The sequence below is a fragment of the Pinus tabuliformis genome, chromosome 3_2 (assembly GCF_031772625.1).
Source record: "Pinus tabuliformis cultivar Carrire ecotype Pingquan chromosome 3_2, CPIR1, whole genome shotgun sequence".
NCBI lineage: Eukaryota > Viridiplantae > Streptophyta > Pinopsida > Pinales > Pinaceae > Pinus > Pinus tabuliformis.
The window spans coordinates 52849412-52868708 of NC_142302.1; the positions used below are offsets into that span (position 1 = coordinate 52849412).

At 35.1% G+C, this 19297-nt stretch overlaps 1 protein-coding gene across 1 annotated transcript; it reads left to right on the top strand.

The window, feature by feature from the left end:
• Positions 1 to 12064: 12064 nt before the first annotated feature.
• On the top strand, positions 12065 to 18718 carry LOC149179761 (serine carboxypeptidase-like 27). The gene is made up of 10 exons (XM_089418051.1): positions 12065 to 13078; positions 13221 to 13328; positions 13473 to 13568; positions 13670 to 13762; positions 16162 to 16247; positions 16432 to 16695; positions 17264 to 17397; positions 17515 to 17610; positions 17743 to 17848; positions 18062 to 18718. The coding sequence occupies exons 1-10, from the start codon at positions 12751 to 12753 to the stop codon at positions 18224 to 18226; spliced, it is 1476 nt and encodes a 491-aa protein (XP_089274177.1). The 5' UTR covers positions 12065 to 12750; the 3' UTR covers positions 18227 to 18718.
• Positions 18719 to 19297: the final 579 nt, after the last annotated feature.

The following is a 19297-nucleotide window of genomic DNA, read 5'->3' on the forward strand; positions in this document are numbered from 1 at the left end:
CAGAAGAGGGTACAATTCCCTCACCTTTTCAACCTCTATCCATTTGGCTTTTAAAGGATTTGTACCCTTAAACCCACTTGAAGATAATCGATACTTCCCCTTTTTTATGTCCTTGTTCTTCTGTCAAGTATAGTGGCTTGTTGAAGCTCATCAAGGAATTCTAGAGAAAAGTCTTCAATAGATGGAATTTGGCTATTCTCTCCTTGATCTTCAATCAAAGGAGACTCATACAACCTTAAATTATTAACATTAACAACAACATAAATTTGCATATATGAAGGCAAATCCAACCTGAAGGCGTTCTTACCAATCCTTTCCAAAATTATGAATGGACCATACCTAATTGGTTTTAGCTTTTTACCTTCTCCTTGGAGCCTCTCTTTGTTAATGTGAAGCCAAACTTCATCACCAACTTGGAACTTGTGATCTTAACGATGCTCGTTGTGCCTTGCTTTGTACTTACCTTGGCTTTTCTCAAGCTGTTCTTGAACCTTTTGGTGCACTAATTGGATTTGTTGGATAAACTTTATTGCTTTATCTATGTCGCAATGACCTTCAATAGCAACATCTTTTCCAAAAATAAAATCCAAAGGAGAATTAGGAAAGTATCCCATGCATGCCTTAAATGGCGAAGTTTGAGTGGAAGAGTGCTTATCTCGATTGTAAGCATGCTTAATATAGTGAAAATGTTCATCCCACAACTTAGGATGGTTGTTGCAATACCCACGAAGAAGATGTATCATTATTCTATTCACCACTTCTGTTTGACCATCTGTTTGTGGATGAAAGGATGTACTCTTTTTCAATTTGGTGTCCATGAATCCCCACAAGCTTGACCAAACATTCCTAAAAAAGTGAGAATATCGATGACTAACAATGGATGTGGGTAATCCAAAATATACCCAAACATTTTGAAAGAATAATTGAGTAGTTTGTTCAATTGTAACTTGCTTTTTACATGGCATCAAAATACACATTTTGTTGAACCTATCCACAACTACATACAAATAATCATGACCTCTTTTTGACAATGGAAGACCTCCTACAAAATCCATAGAAACACTCTCCCACGGTCGTGAAGGAACCGGAAGTGGTGTGTACAATCCTAACTTCCTATTACTAGGCTTATTGATTGCACATAATGAACATCCTTTAATAAAACAAGACACACTTTCAAACATACGAGGCCAATAACAATACCTCTGTAGATGTGCCACCATCTTACTTACACCGAATGACCAACAATAAGAGAAGTATGTGCCTCTCTTATGATGTTAACTCTTTCTCCCTGTGGAATACAAAGCTTACCACGATGGTACAACAACTTATCATGCAAATGATAATCCAATTCCTCTACTTGGTTACCTTGATTCAAGCTTGCATAAACATCTTGAAAGTCACTATCTGATGCATATTGCTCAATATAAATTTCATGTAAAACATAATTATGCTTGAGTAAAGTAGTTGCACTAACAATAGGCCTAGAAAGCATATCAACAACTTTATTGTAGATACCTTTCTTATACCTAATTACCAAGTGGAATTGTTGAAGAAAACCCATCCATCAGAAGTGCCTTGATTGCTGCAACTTTGATTTTGATTGCAGGTATTACAATGGTTGATGATCAGTGTGAATGACTATTTCCTTACCCATCAAGTAGTGTTTCCGTTTTTTCACACTTTCCACCAATGCATACAATTCCTTGTCATATGTAGGATAGTCAATCACTGCACCATTAAAATTTTCCGAATGAAAACAGATAGGCTTACCATGTTGCATGAGGACTGCACCCATAGCGTAGTGACTAGCATCAGTCTGAATCTCAAATGACCGTCTCAAGTTTGGAAGTGCAAGTACTAGAGTTGTACTGATCTTTTCCTTCAATGCATCAAAGGCCTTTTGTTATTTGCCTCCCCACTGAAAAACCTTTTTCACACTTGTCAACGCATGTAAAGGGGCTTCTATAAGAGAGAAATTAGCAATGAATTTCCTCCAATATTGAGCTGCTCCCAAAAAACTTCTTACCCCTATAACTGTCTTGGGCCTTGGCCAATTCACAATGACGTCAACCTTGGAGGGATCTATTTTCAACTCACCTCCTCCAACAATATGACCCAAGTAAACTAAATAAGTTTTTCCAAATTCGCACTTTGACATCTTAAGATACAACTATTATTTTTTCAAGACATCAAGTACTTTTCTTACATGTATGACATGTTCATTATGAGATTTACTAAAAATTAAGATGTCATTTAAGTAGACTATGAAAAACTCATCAAGGAATGGCCTCAATACATCATTTATCACAAGAATGAATGTAACGGGAGCATTACATAAACCAAACGACATAACTAGCCATTCAAACAAACCTTGTTTGTTTTGAATGTTGTCTTCCAAATGTCTCCTTCAGCTATTCTAATTTGATGGGAGCCACTTCTTAAGTCCAACTTAGTAAAATACTTTGCATCTTTCAATTGATCAAGTAAATAATCTATTATGGGCAATGGGTAACGGTTCTTTACTGTAATTTTGTTCAATGCACGGAATTCCACGCACATGCACCATGTTCCATCCTTCTTTGGCACCAAGACAATAGGTGAACCACATGGCAAGGAAGATGGTCTGATGATCTCTTTGTTCAAAAAATCTTGAATTTGCTTCTTAATTTCTGCACTTTCCATCACTGACATCCTGTACATGCCAATGTTAGGAAGAGGACAATATTGCTGCAATTGTATCTCATGTTGGATTCCTCTCTTGGAAGGTAATACCTTTGGTTCTTGAAACATCTCATCATATTGATTAACTACGTCAACCAATTCAGATTTCAAATTCAAATCACAACCTTTAAAAGCTTCATTATCAACATCATTCCTGGGTTTGATCATGAGAAGCACAAAATTCTTGCTCGAATTCACTAGTCTTTTCATCTGCCCTGCATTAACAAACGAAAGATTTGTTTTCTTGTTGTGAGCTCTCACAATATATTCTACTCCACTTTTGAATAACTGATATTTGTTTTCATGTCTATGGAAGATAGCTTTTCTGTCATAAAGGTACAGGCTGCCCAGAACTATGCCACAGATATCTAACGACACAACATCAAGCTCCACTTCATCTATGAATTTTGCAGTAATGGAAAATTTTACTTTACACTTTCTCGTTACCTGCAATTGCACATTGTCACACACCCATCCAAGTGGATACGGTTTATGATGTGGAACAGTTTCCAAATTTAAACTTTTGACAATTTTTTTAGAGATAAGATTGGCTTGAGAGCCGTTATTGAACAACATATCAATATTGTTGTGTTTTGATATCACCCTTATGTGAAAAACTCCTATTCTCCTCTTTTCGTTTAGGTTTTCATTTTGCAAGTCTAAATAACTAGTATTGGCAATGGATTCTTTTCCTTTTAACCCCATGGCTTTGATTTTAGTTTCATCTCTCGAATCAGATCCCATATCCTGTTGAGTGGTTGCAGTTGCTTTTGTTTTCCCTTGTTGTTTTTCTATGGTCTCATTTCAGGATGAAGCTTCCAACAATGATCTTCAATCGTGACCCTCTCTGGAACAATGTTTGCATGTAACTTTCTCTCCTTCTTTTTTGATAGATGCATTTTTCTTTGCCTTCCCTTTGAAATCTTTTTCCTTTCCTTTACTCTTAAATGGATTTTTACTACCTTCTTCTGGAGTGTTTTTCCCTCTCGCCTCAAGATGAGTGGCTTGCACACACATCATCTAGATTATTGGGATTGAACATTAAGATAGTATGCTTAGGTAATTATGTAAACCCCCTATGTACTTCAGTAATGTGTCATGTGATTGCAAATCTACACCTAACATCAAAGACCTTTTTCTGAATTCTTGGGTGTAATCTTGCATATTTTGACCTTTAAGTTGTCTAAAGTTCTGCCAATTCATGATGGCTTTCTACATATAAGCTAGAGGGTAGAATTCCCTTTTGATTGCAGCAATGAAATCAATCCAAGAAATTGAGATCTTACCGTGTTTTTTAATCTCCTCTTAGGTCTTTGATTCCCACCATACTAGTGTTGCACCCTCCATTCTCAAGGAAGCTAACTAAATATTTATGTCATCCTCTTGAAGGTTTTGAATCCTGCAATAGACCTCCAACTGACAAATCCAATTATCAAGCTTCTCTGCATTCATTTCACCATTATACATGGGTAACTCGAATTTAACATCAAGTTTTAAAAAAGGTGATTTACCAGTTCCTTTTGAAGAATGATGATGAGTATGAGTAAGGGTTGTGTTAGTGGAAGAGGGTGAAGATGATTTTGAAGAAGAAAATGAATAATATTGTGGAGAGGGTGGATGTTTGTCTCCATTTCCATTACCTCCTCCTAAAGAGCCTTCTCCTTTGGGAGGTTTGGAACTTTCCCCTTGCAACCTGGTATTCCTCTCTTCATAGAGGACCTTCACCATCTTTGTCATATCAAAGAAGTCATTTTTTAAGGTCTTCCAATCTTCTGTCATGTTTGTAGGTTCTCCTTCATGAGACATGATCTCTGGAGTCTCAACTGCAACTTGAGGCTGAATTGGTGTTGGAGATTGTGGCAAACTTGCTCTCCTTCCCCTTGACCCAACTTCAAGGCTTCCAACCAGCTTTCCTTCACCTCTTTTGAGTTTTAACCTTGTAAGCATGACATAAACTTGCAATCAATTAAATCCTTCTTTCACAAAGCAAACCTAGTTATCTGATACCAAATTGATCTAATTTAGAATATTAGATTGAAGTGGTAAGATCCTCCTCAGATTATAAACAAAATGCTTCAATTGTGCTTAGGGATTCATGAATTGTTTTGCAAGTGAAATGAAGATTTTTTTTATGTTAATTTTATGAGAAATTTAACATAAATAAGAAACTGAACAACAGCATAAACATGTACAGAACATCATCAAAAACACATTACAACAAGCACATGATAAAGGATTTCACCCCTCCTGGGCTACGTCTCCTTGGTCCAGCTTCCAATGGCTTGGGCCTCTCTATTATGCTCAAAAATGTAAAAATATATGTTTATAATGCTCAAATGCTTCTAAAACCTACTCCAATCAGTCCAGAATACTAAAAAATGGCTATCTATCATCTTTCTGCATCCAATTTGGTGGACAACTGAAGAAGTTATGACTTCTCCTAGTTCTCCCAATATTTGCTCCACAAATTGCCCCATTTCCGGCCTGATCCTACAAATTAGCCCCAAAAACGCGCTAATTGGGTGAAAATTTCACCGCACGATGGGCCATAATCTGTCAGCCTACTGTTTATCGCAAATCACAATCGGCAATGAAACCAGCGGGCTTTATAGTTTGTGAAAGCGACAATCGATATGCAATTGCAATGTGGCAGACCTGACGAAAGTATTAACTGCAACCAAAAAACATATCACGTTTTGGATCCTTTCGCAAATCACAATTCGGCATAGTATCGGCGGTCCATATATGCGGGACTTCTATTTTTCTGCAAAGTGCGATTGCGATCTGCGATCCATCGCATCACAACCCTTCCGTACTCAGGGCCGATTCTTTAATGCCTTCCCGCCTGCCTTATCGCATCTCACCTTGGTTATTTTGGGTTAGATTTTTAACGCTGACACACCTACAACATGTGATTTGTGATATGCGGGGGCCAATGGAAGCCTGCCACTTGGTGCATCCCCATTCACTGAAAGGCCTTGCCACATCATCCAATCCTACCATGTGTCCAAGTCAAACCTAAACTTTGACTTTCTCTAACTTCTGCATATGAGCTTGGATTTGAGTGTCGTTCACACCATTGAAATCATAATGATGAGCTCTTCGATCTAAAGCTATGTTTATCAAGATTTTGACACTTTGATTTTTGAGCCTAAGTTTGAGCTCCTAATCAATTAGCCATGACAAGGATTTCATCAAACATATCATGAATATGTAATCTACATGTGTAAATAATATATCTAATCATAGCGGTATCATACTCATATGAGAATCGCTAAGAGCATTGATGCATCAACACATTGGCTACCATTTCATCCATTAGGTCATAGATACATTGTTCATTCATTTACAAGTAAAAACATGATGAGAGCCATACATAACTACTATCATAAAACATATACATAACCAACATAATAGCAACAAAAATACCAAGGATATAGTCCACATATAAACTAGTATAATACTCATAGAAATACAAGGACAAATAACCTCATATTGATGATGCAAAATCCAAACCCGGGATGGGACCACCACGTTCCACCTGACAGTAGAATGGCTGAGTCAAATCTCTCTTCAGCCATTCACCCTCGTGCCATATTCCAAGCATGAATGTGAGATCTCATCGAACAGATCAATCCAAAACCATTCAGGGCTTCCAAAGGCCATCCACCTCAACCCATCAAACAATGATTCCACCTCATGGTCGGACATCACAAAACCATCATCATATTGGTCTCTACCCAAGCATTCCATGGCTCTAGTGTGTTTGTTCCAACCAAGGCTTCCAGGACTAGTAACTCAACCCATAACTTATTTCGAGCTTCCAAAGTGTTTGTCCAACCAGGGCTTCCAGGACTAGTAACTCCTACCCACCTAGGGCCTCCAAAGTGTTTGTCCAACCAAGTCTTCCAGGACTAGTAACTCAACCCAAGCTGTTATATGGCTTCCATAGCGTTTTTCCAACAAGGGGTTTTAGGAACTAGTAACTCAACCCAAGTTAAAGGAAACATGAGAACCAAACAAAACAAAACAAGGAAATAACTCCATAATCACCATGGCTATCCAAGAAACGGCAAGGCTAGGCAAATCCATTGTCAATCTAGGCAATCCTCTATGTCAGTGACAGATCATGACCAATAAGCCGCATGCATATGTCATGCATGCCAAAACTAGTGAGGAAAACATACATGCAACTTGGTCCTTACAAGTAAAACCCGATGTAGTTGTTGTTCTTGATGTCCTCTTGCACTTTCATGGTCTTCCTTTGCCTTCTTGCTCCAAAACTCCAAGTATGCCACACCCTCCAAGAGAGCTACAAGAAAACTCTAAGTGTCCAAGAGTATGAGAGAGAGAGAGAAAATAAGAGAGCTCGACTACTGAATTGACCAAAGTCTTGCCCACTTATCCTGCAAAACCTTTTTATCAATAAGGCCTCTATTTTCTTCAATTTCCATTATTTTCATTCATTTTCCTCCTCACATGCAACTTGTGACCTTTCACCTCCCTTTTCTCCTATTTTTCATTATTTTTGTAAATAAATATGCCAAAAATGTCTCATGTCGTTCCAAAGCTTTAGCCATTGCCTTTGTGAATTTCTTTTAGCCATAATAACCGAAATGAAAACTCACTAGGATATTTTACTCACCATTCAACTTGGAATACGTGTCCTATGATCATGGTCTCATATATTTTTACATAAATTTTTAACCATAACTATTACACATTTTCATTATTATTAGTTGATTTCCTTTCTCTTTCATAATATATATATAATTTATTTATTTTTATATATGATATTTTTATTAATACTTTCAAATTCATATTGATTCATTCATTTTCTTTACTATTTTTTTTTATTATATATATATATATATATATATATATATATATATATTCATATATCATATTTTTATTAATACTTTCAAATTCATATTTATTCATTGAATTTCTTTGTTATTATAAATAAACACTCTTACTATATATTATGTATTAGTTTTGATACTTTCATTTATTTATTTTTTATAATTACTTATATGTGTTTTCATTTTATATATATAATCATATATTTGTTATTTTTAATAATATAGTTTTTCCATTATTTTTTTTGATTTTTTTTTTTTCATTTTTTCATTTTTATTTATTTATTTATAATCTTTATTTTATTTTTGTTATAGTTTTACTATTGCATCTCTATTGTTCCAATGTATTTATTGGTTTCTTAGATTAAATTATCTTGGTTAGTCCTGATAATAAACATATAAGTATATGATTTGTGAGGATGTTTCTTTTATAAATCATGAATTACATAAAGCTACATTCTCATAACACATTTATATAATCACATTATATAGGAAAGAGTGATAACAATTTTAGTATATATATATATATATATATATATATATATAAGTTTTAATATCCAATTATATTTTCAAAATTTTAATTATTAAATTTTTAAAGTCATTTAAAAATAACAAATAAATAAAATCATAAAAAAATATTTCAATTTTCACTTTAATTTTACATCAATTTTATTTAAATAAATAAAGTAATTAATAATAATAAAATAATTTACTTTTTAGTTTAAGTGAGATATGTAATTCTTTCACTACTTAATAAAGAATTACTTAATATAGAATTTGAGAAATTGTATGTAAAATAATATTATTGATATTAATAATGTGTAATTCAATTTATATTTAGTTGATATGTAATATTTAAATAAAAAATATATTATTAACAAAAAAAATTAATGTCATAAATAAAATATTTCAATATACTTTTAAAATGAAATATATAATTTATTTCATTATTAATATAGAATTGAACATATAATAATTTTTAATTAAATGTGGTTTACTAATAAATATTTTAACATACTGAAACCAAAAAAAAATATATATATATAAGTGTATATATATAGATATGAAAATCTTATATATACCAATAAAAAAATCTCAATTCACTTCATTGTGTTACATTACTTATGGTTTATATATATATATATATATATATATATATATATATATATATATATATATATATTCTAAAAAAAATAAACAAGTTTTTGACTTTTTTTAATATTGGTAATATAATTTTTAATAAAATTTTAAAATTAAATTGTTTAAAATATATTTTAAAATATATAAATAAATTTAATTAGGAAAATTCTCTAAACAATCCCTAACACTGCATTTCTGCAAAATACAATATTGAAATTTAAGATTAGAAAATTTCTCTTTGGGATTTTGGCCAAAATTAACTGAAATAATTAGATGGAAGAGAGAAACAACATATGAGACACGTAGATGTCAATACCTATTCTTTTCTTTTTTTTTAGCAAGAAAAAAACTGTTTGTTTTATATTATGTTAAAACAGTACATAATTATGAAGGACAAATCGTCCTCATAAGCCCAGTGGAATCCACAACATGACTACTTGGGGTAGAAAATATTCTACATACATACAGCTGAACTATAAATTACAATTTGTGACAATTGTGGAACTATAATTCTCTGCCATAACTACAAATATATCATAGAATTATCAAAGAGACGCTAGGCTCTAGATATGTCACAAGACATTTACATATTCTGTAGTTTTGTACCATACAGTTGGCATTCCTCATGTGTTTTCTTTACAGTAGCTGAATCAAAACTTGTACAAAATTTTAAACAAAAACAGAAAGAAGCAGGGTTTTTTATGAACTTATCTGTACTTGAATTCTGCCTTCTTCTTTTTTATAGTCTTCAGTGTCCTATCCTGGCAGCTTTAGACTTTCTACTTCTGTCTCGTCTTCTCCCATTTTGATCATGATATACATTTCTTCTTCTGTGGCTATTAGTCCCTTCTTTGATAAATCATTTGTTGTTTTGTTATGTGTCCTGTTAATGTGCTGAATGGATGGGTTCTGAAAGGAGTTCCATATGTTTTTTATCCGTCTCATCCAACCTTGTAGGGAGACCTGTTGGATATTGTTCTTTCCAATTACATGATCTATTATGCACTTGGAATCCCCAAAAATTTGTACTCGAGGGATATCCAAAAGCTTAATAAACCATAATAAGCCCCAAAGAGCAACAACTTCTGCCTTCATGCTTGTTCCTTCTCCCCCATACCAATGTACCCGAAACTCTTGTTCTTCTGACATCTTTAAGCAAAAACCACTCCCACATCTTCCTCTTTGAGCTGCCCCATCAAAAAATCCCATTGGGTAATTGTTGATCTGAAAATTCCCCTTCTCTTTCTTTTGTTTTTCCTTGCTCTCTACATTCTGATCTGCTGCTACCCACTGCTCTATGAGATCATATATTATGTTTTCCCCTCCTCTAAATGAACCAAAAATCAGTTGGTTCCTACTTTTCCAAATTTCCCAGAATATAACCAAAGTGAGCATCCTCCTGCATTTACTCTGATTGCTCCACCATTTTAGGCACTCCTCTATTGTGTTAAACTGAATAAAAGGAATTTGTAGCTTACTAGTGAAATGTTTCCAGATATTAACAGATTTGTGACAATGTAAAAAAAGATGATCATTATCCTCTGAATTTTGCTTGCACAGATAGCATATCCCTGGACCATGGTGGTTCTTCTTTTGTAAATTTGTCCAAGTGAGATTCTTGTTTCTCCACGTTAGCCATAGGAAAATTATAATTTTTATTGGGACATTAATTTGCCAGAAGCTATAAAACCAACAATTTTTTGAACTCTGAACTTCCTTTTGGCATATTTTGAGATAACAGTCTACCACCTCTATTTCTCCTGAACTTTTCTTTTTTCCAGCCCATGCAATATAGTCCCCTTTTCTATCATAACATATCCCTGCCTCCTTTAGAGTTTTAATAAACTGTAACCAATCCTGTTTATATTGATCAACAAAATTCAGTTGCGAGGGTTCAAGCCAAATTGGAACGCTGCCATTCCATGCACTGATCAACTGACTGAGAACAAAAAAGCCTCTTCTATTCAGGTGCTGAATCAATTCCACTGTCCTTGGTGGCCTCTCACCTGCTCCAATAATGCAATCTTTTCCCAACAAAATGTTGTTGCCCAATCCAAAGAACCATGAGATATTTTGAAATAGTATGTTCTTGACCCTTATGAAACTGTTCCAAATCTGTGAGCCACCTTTTTTCCCTATCGCTCCTTGTCTTAACCAAAAGGAAAAATCCTTATTCAACATGTATTTAGATCGAATCAGCTTCCCCCATATGCCTTTACTATTGATGCCTCTCCATAATGACTTTAAAATAAGAGCCCATCCAAAAATCTTCAAATTTAGAACACCCCAACCTCCCAGAATTTTGGGTCTGGTGATCTTTTCCAGCTTCACAAGATGATATTTTCATTTCCCATTTGCTCCAGACCATATATAGCTTGCCATTACTCTATTCAGAAGATTTATGATCATTTGAGGAATGCGAAACAAGTGTGCCCAGTAAATCCCCAGCTGAGTAAGAACTGACTAAGTGAGGATGATGTGTCCTCCCACAAATAAACATTTGTGTTCCCATCCCTTTATCTTCTTATAAAATCTTTCCACCAGCCACATCCAATCTGCATTTTAATAGCTTCCTGGTTTTAGTCGATACCCCAAATACTTCATGCCCTTGTCTATGGTTTCTGCATTTACTCCAAAGCAGTTCTTAATATATGTGATATCGACCTGGTTACAAGAGCCATATAGAATAATGGACTTCTGTTTATTTTGAAACAGTCTCGTTGTTGTCCCAAACTTTTTTATGATTTGGGAAAGACAAAGCCATTTAATCCTATTTATCATTCCCATCAATAGAATATCATCAACAAAAAAACTATGAGAAACTGTGACATGACTGTTGATTTTCAGTGCTTCAAAATCTCCAATGGACACAACTTTTTTAATTTTTAAACTTAATCCATCCATTGCCAAGATAAAAAGAAGAGGGGATAATGCACATCCTTGTCTCAGTCCTCTTCAAGCAGCAAAAAACTTGGATGGGATTCCATTGATAATAACTGCATAACGAACTGAAGACACACATCCCATGATCCATTCAGTCATATTTGGATTTAAGCCAATTTTAGTAGAACCATTCTTAGGTATCCCCAATCTAAGCAAATCATAACCTTTTTTTAACTCAACCTTCATCATTGCTGCATTCATCTTTTTTGACTTAATGTTGTGAATGCATTCCTGTGCGACCGCCACTGCGTCATGTATTATTTTATTATTTAAGAAACCATATTGCTCAGTGGAGATAAATTTAGATAGAGTAGCCTTCAATCTATTGGCTATGATCTTGGAGATAATTTTATATGTTATATTACACAATGATATTGGACGATAGTCCGCAAAGGTTTCAATCTCTTATTTCTTTGGGATAAGGGAGATATATGTGGAATTTAGATGCAGATGAATGAAGCCTTTTGTCTTAGATTCCTCCACCAGTTGTTTCAGGTCCTCCTGAAATATGTCTATGAAATGAGCAAAAAATTCAACAATCCATCCGTCTGGACCCAGACTCTTATCTCCTTTCATTGATTTTATTGCTTGGACCAGTTCCTCCTCCTTAATCTCCTTAAACAACTCCTCATTGTCCTCTTCATTAAACATTTGAGAATATTCTTCAATTGCCCACAGCTGAGCATCCATATCCTCCACCTCTACTCTATTATATGCATCTTTAAAATATGAAACTGCAAGGTCTGTAATATTCGATTGCTTGTTATGGCTGTTTCCTTCACCATCCTTAATCTGCCAGAGTGAATTTTGTTTTCTCCTATGGTTTGCAAAGCGGTGAAAGAACTTGATATTTTTGTCTCCTTCCTTAATCCATATTGCCCTGCTTTTCAATCTCCAGGTTGTTTCCCAAATTTGAAGGATTTTCTTTTTCCCTAGTTCTACAGCATGAATTTTTTCCCTTACTATATGAATTTTTTTACCTATTCTTATACACTATGCACGCGAAAAACAGTTAAAACGGTTTTAGAAGTTGCTACCTTCCGACTCTGCCAGGTTATAAAACTGCCTATTCGTTGGGACTCTGTGTATGATATTATCGTTACAATCGTTTTGGAGTAACATTGGCAGCAAATTTACGATGAGCACATGCGAAGTTTATTTGGGATTTGTTCTGGTTCTGCTTTTGACATTGCAATCCACAGCCACATGGGAGAAGAATAACGAAATTGAATGGAGAAATGAGCAAGCCAACGACAGAATCACTGCACTCCCTGGTCAGCCCTCAGATGCGAACTTTGCCCAATATTCTGGATACATAACTGTAGACAAAACCGCAGGCAGAGCCCTTTTCTACTGGCTCATTGAAGCCACAGAAAACCCATCTTCTAAACCTTTGGTCTTGTGGTTGAATGGAGGTATCTATGATTACTAGAAAATGAAATACTGTACCAATAATAGTATCATTATAGAATATCTTCTGCAAAGTTGTTCTTTGTCTACCCAATATCAAATAATTGCAGTGAAGACTTATTCTGCAACGATTTCGTTGGATTGTAGGTCCTGGGTGTTCTTCTGTGGGATATGGGGAAGCAGAAGAGCTTGGGCCTTTTCACATTAATTCTGATGGGAAAACTCTCCACCTTAACCCATATTCATGGAATAGACGTATGCATTTATGAACTTGGTTATTTTCATTCTTCTCCCTGAATTCATGCAGAAGGAAAAATATAGTTGTTTGTTGTTTTGAATTGACCCATTTATCTAAAAGTCATGTTTGGTATCAACTCTTTTCTATTTGCATGCATGCAGTGGCGAATATAATGTTCTTGGATTCCCCTGCTGGGGTTGGTTTTTCCTACACCAACACTTCTTCAGATATATCCAAGTTAGGAGACAAACGAACTGGTATGATGTATGGTGCTTACCGCAGAGTTTACCATTTAGCTTTTTGCATTTGATACTCCCAATATAGAAAGATTGAAATATTTTTAACCCTTGAATTGCAGCTGAAGATTCACTCACCTTCTTGCTCAACTGGTTGGAAAGATTCCCTCAATATAAAAATAGAGAGTTTTACATTGCGGGAGAGAGCTATGGAGGTACAAAAATTTCTCCTGTATTCAGTCATGTATTGTCGAAGTAGCCGTGTCTCTCTGTCATTATGTGTATGCAGGTATGAAACCACAATAATATCGCAGGTGAGAGTATACCAGTGTTAAAAGTAGTCCAATTTATTGCATCATATACGTCTATAACTATATGTATTTTTGAATTCAATAAGAAGACGCATGTAGGGTCTAAAATTCCAAACAAACACTAGAAGAGGTAAAAACAAAATCCAAATCAGCATAACTGTTTTTTAACTCCAAATTTGTGAAGTAGGTAGAGATATCAAATCTCTATAATATACTTAATTTTTTCAAGAGTGAAAAAGCTGAAATATTCAATTCTAAATTAAGATGGATATACCCTACTTTCTTAAATTCTAATCTAAAATACTTAAGATTTTTTTGTTCCTTTTTCTTTTGATTGGATACTGCATTTCATTTTTCACCTACTAAAAGGTTATGGGCCATACTGTGCCGTAGAAAGCATCTCTTGCCACAGCAAACAGTGTAAGAGCTCTCAATGATCAGTGATTCATTGATTGGTAACTTTCTCTCACTTTCTCTCTGCCTACCGTTATGAACACAATGGAGTAACTGGAGTCTAGAGCTAACAGGTCCATATTGAGACCATACTGTGCCGTAGAAAGCACCTCTTTTCACAGCAAACACGGTGTCAGAGCTCTCAATGATCGTGATTTATTGATTGGTAGCTTTCTTTCACGTTCTCTCTGCCTACCCTTATGAAAACAATTCTGTAACGGGAGTCTAGAGTTAACAGACCTCTGCTGAAGCTTGTGTGTATCACCGTGATACTTCTTTTATGTACTGAGGACTGGGAAACAGGGCGAGGTCATCCTTGTTATCTGTCGTTGGAAGGGGGTTCCACATATATGGCCCTATGACCGGGGACGTCCCCTAACCCAGGTTGTTGCCCTTGACTTGACATACAGGGACATTGGGATTTCACCAAAAGTTGTTTTTATATCAAGCTCATCCATTTAGTGAAGCCCAGCTATCTCACCAAAACATTCTACTCCTCTCAGAAAAACTTTCAATTCATGGGGAAAAAAATATAAGAGCGCTCGCTGGAGTTCCCTATTGGCCTTTGGTGAAATATGGGGCTGAGGAAGCATCAAGTCCCATTGTTGGGTTGATGTTTGACCAGACAATGCAAGGAAGATGCTCTTGACTTATTCACCCATTCCTTTTCCCTGGCAATTTGATGATGATGAGCGATGTTGAATTGGAGATGAGTACCCAACATTTTCCACGACATCGCAAAAATTGGCTCGAGCATTTGGTGACTGTTTTTAGAGATGATATAGTTGGCGCAATCGATAGAGTCAAATAACTTCATTGAAGAAGAAATTTACATTAGGAAATACAACTCCATGTTTGTTGCAGGCTATGAGTTGGATATCTTAGAAGATCAATTAACGAGTATCGTGTCATTAACTCTTTGAGAGCTCAGTAAAACCCATGTTCATGTTTATGAGATTGGTATACACGGAATCAACCTTATGTTTAATGCATCGACCTTTTTTGCTGCTTCTTTTCTTTTCTGTGGTGGCATCTTGCAACACCATAAGGAAACTGCTTGTAGAATTTCAGCCCTGAGAAAATTCTTTCAAATGCGAAACATGAGCTTTGATACCACTTGATACAATACCATATTAAAAAAAAATACATGAGCTTTGATACCACTTGATACAATACCATATTAAAAAAAAATACATGAGCTTTGATACCACTTGATACAATACCATATTAAAAAAAAATACAAAGGCAAAGAACACTCACAGTATCATTTCTTATTAGTTGCTTTCTCGCACTCTCTCTTTTTCCATTAAAGAAAATGGTCCAAGCTCCTTAGTAGATAACTCTGTTGTATTGCTATCTTCTTTTGCACTGAGGCAAAGATTCTGATTTAGGAAGAAACGACGATTCGATTTATGACGAAACAACAAAATAGTAGAATTTTTTAAAAAATAACTGTCTACTAATAATTACCTAAAGATTAAGTGTCTAATATTGGCTTTCTACTTACCACAAAAAGAACACTCATTTTTATGCTATCACCAAGATTGGAGGGTATGCTCTTGCATCAAACTTTCAGCCCTGAGATAGTGAGTGATGGAAGGAGTATTGAAGTTCTATCTACATATAAAAAAAAAAGGACTTTAACCTTGAATGATGCAAGTTTTTGTTGGTTAGTATTTTTTGAATTTTTGATAAAGAAACTATTGCATTAGGGATGTCAAGCTTTTCCTGATTTCATGTACAGAGTTGAGAGGCATTCTCCTTCATTATCAACGTAGGTGTGGATAAATATAATATCAGAGTTAAAATTAAACTGAATATCTTATTTTTTAATATTGTTTTTTTTCTAGGGCATTACGTTCCTCAGTTAGCTCAAGTCATCTACAGACAAAACAAGGACATTGAAAATCCAGTCATTAATCTGAAGGGATATATGGTAAGATCCCGTGCAGTTATCACGAATTAAATGTGCATGGTATCATCAAAATAAAATGAGGGACTCCTGAAATGGATGATAAATATCCAAAAATCATTTGGTCTAAGTAGTATGACATAGGAGAAAGTGGGGCAGTTATACTCTTATAGTGTGATTAATATGGAGAATAACATGGTTCTTGCAGGTGGGAAATGGAGTTACAGATGACTTCCATGATCGTATAGGCATTTTTGAATTTATGTGGTCTCATGGTCTGATATCCGACAACACCTTCCGAATGCTCAACATTTTCTGTGACTTTTCCTCTACTATGCACCCATCACTTCTATGTAGATTGGCATTAGAGCATGCCGACGTGGAAATGGGGCAAATCGATCCATACAGCATCTACACCCCTCCTTGCTTGAACAGTAGTGGAACATATGGAAAACAATTAAAAAAAGGGAAAGTAAGTATATTGGATGCAAGCATTGTATATGCTATTAAATCAGTATTAGGGCATGCTTAAATTCTGATACTGTATTTTTTTCCATTTGGTAGCTTTTTGCCCTGATTAACACATCAAAATTAAGAGTGGACTAGATGATTGAGGTTCTGGTTCTTCAAATTGAGCATATTTTAGCATAACATTAAGGTCCAAATTTGCTGCATGATGAATAAAAATGGCTGGTTGTTGCATTGAAGGATGCTAGGTGCTTTTACCATTCAAGGAGAAAGGGATCTTTGTCAGTGGGTGGAGTCACACTCGTAAAATAAAATGGAAAACAATTGCCATCCCATTTCTAATGTTAAAGACAAATCTAAAATCACAACTTAAAAATAATACATCAAAAAAAAAATAACAAAATCCATCTTAAACTTGGATCTTTGAAGCTCATGGTAATGTGCTTTTATCCTTTTGAATCCCGGTTAAGATGAATCTATGGTAATTTATCCCTTACCTCTGCCCGGCAAACAGTCTCAGAGCTACTATAAGATTATATCCTCGATCTCACAGAGCCATTCTTTCCTGGCAGTCATGGAGGCATCTGTTTGGGGGATATGACCCTTGCACTCAAAAATATTCTAAAATTTACTTCAATCTACCTGAAGTACAAAAGGCTCTTCACGCCAATGTTACAGGAATTCCTTATGAGTGGACGACTTGCAGGTTTGTAGTCTTATGATTAAATCGGTGATGTGTTTCTGATATTGTGCTGCTGCTTTTCCAGTATCTGTAAAACAGCATTCATTCACCGATCTGGTCTGTTTGCTTTCCTATATACAGTGATGCAGTTGGTGAAAATTGGGGAGACTCTCCTAGATCTGTGCTGTCAATTTACCGAGAGCTCATAAAAGCTGGGCTACGCATTTGGATGTTCAGGTCCCAACTCATTATGCATGTCATTTCTTTAATCAGAACATGACCCAGGAAACTTCTTGTCCGTATTTTTCTTTTGTGTTCTATCATAAGTCTGCTGTAGAAAAGTTGATCTTGTTGTTTGTTGGCGTGCAGTGGAGATACAGATGCAGTGATTCCTGTAACATCGACCAGAAATTCTATAAATGCGCTTAAGCTTCGCACGGTTACTCACTGGCATCCTTGGTATGACAATGGGCAGGTGAGTCATCTTTTTCTTATCTCTAAAAGCATGAAAATGCAATGGCTGCCTGTAGGGCAATGCATTCGTTATGGTGCTCACCATGGTTCTATTTCTAATAGGAATGAGAAATAGAAATTGTTAATGTGCAATGATGGTACACATAACTCTCGAATTTCAACAGAATCTGTGCTAGTATAAGTATGAATGTTGATAGTTGTCTGTGATGCTCAGGTGGGAGGATGGACTCAAGTATACGAAGGGCTGACATTTGTAACAATCAGAGGAGCAGGCCATGAGGTTCCATTGCATGAACCTGAAAAGGTCTTCATACTCTTCCAGTCCTTCTTAGAAGGAAAACCGATGCCAGTCTCCACAGAGCTTGTAGATACTTTATAGTGATTGTGAAAGCCAGAGGAGATCCTAGCACCAATTGAAATACTTGCCAGAGGAGATCCTAGCAAGAATTGAACTACTTATAAATTGCTAAATTCATTTCATTCAGAGGGGTTCTGAAATGAAGGTGCTTGTAGAAAAACAACAATTCAGCATTGAATATATGATCCAATTATGAATTTTCCATGACGTTGAAGTCCAGGAATGCTTTTGGTATCTTTGTTATTATTACTTAGCCTATTGAAATTGTCACAAAGGAATACTGATATCACATGTAAATATTCACTGCAAGGAACAACATACATGTGTAAACAGCATATAAACTACCAATGCTCAGGACATTGAATGGCATGACAGTCTTGATGACTAAGTGCTTTCATTTCTGAATCCTAAGGGCCAGCTGAAAATAAATATTTTACATAAAGCTGATCTCGCTGAAGTAAAACCATTTATGCAGAAACTGATTTTAACTGAAAAGCATCAACCTTTGTAAAGCAAGAATTAATATTTTTTTGTCATATGTATCTTCTACGGCTTAGCTGCACTGTATCCATGGTGTTGCTGAGCAATAGATTCTATTCCTGCGCTGGATTATAGAAGATGCAAATGGAATGTGCATGTTTTTGACCTTCTATGTTTGGATAGAAAGTATGTTTTAGATTTTTTTAATTAAAGTAAACAATAAATGGGTGGGCCATTTGTTGCAGTATGGGAACCTTGCGAAATGGCCATCAATCTTTGAGAAAAGTTGTTTCACTGTAGATCTTCAAAACATTGTTATCACCACACTATTCATTTCACACTCTGAACCAAGTGTAACCTTTCCAAACATAACCATCAAATGTACATAATCTTTATGTATAATTGTGAAGGAAAACCTTTCCAAACATTATGCATAACGATCAAATGTACATAATCTTTATGTATAATTGTGAAGGAAAAAATATAATTTAAAGTGATATGTGTTTCTTATATATATATATATATGTTTTCAATATTTTAATTGTTATATATTGAATTTTTTATAGACTTTATAGTAATTAAAGTGTCATATGGTGGTAGATTTTTTGTGCT

Excerpts from the sequence above, each read along its gene's own strand:
- LOC149179761 (XM_089418051.1), top strand. The coding sequence starts at position 12,751 with ATGATATTATCGTTACAATCGTTTTGGAGTAACATTGGCAGCAAATTT. Across the intron at positions 13,763-16,161 it reads TGCGGGAGAGAGCTATGGAG|GGCATTACGTTCCTCAGTTA; the intron begins GTACAAAAATTT and ends TTTTTTTTCTAG. Across the intron at positions 16,248-16,431 it reads TTAATCTGAAGGGATATATG|GTGGGAAATGGAGTTACAGA; the intron begins GTAAGATCCCGT and ends TGGTTCTTGCAG.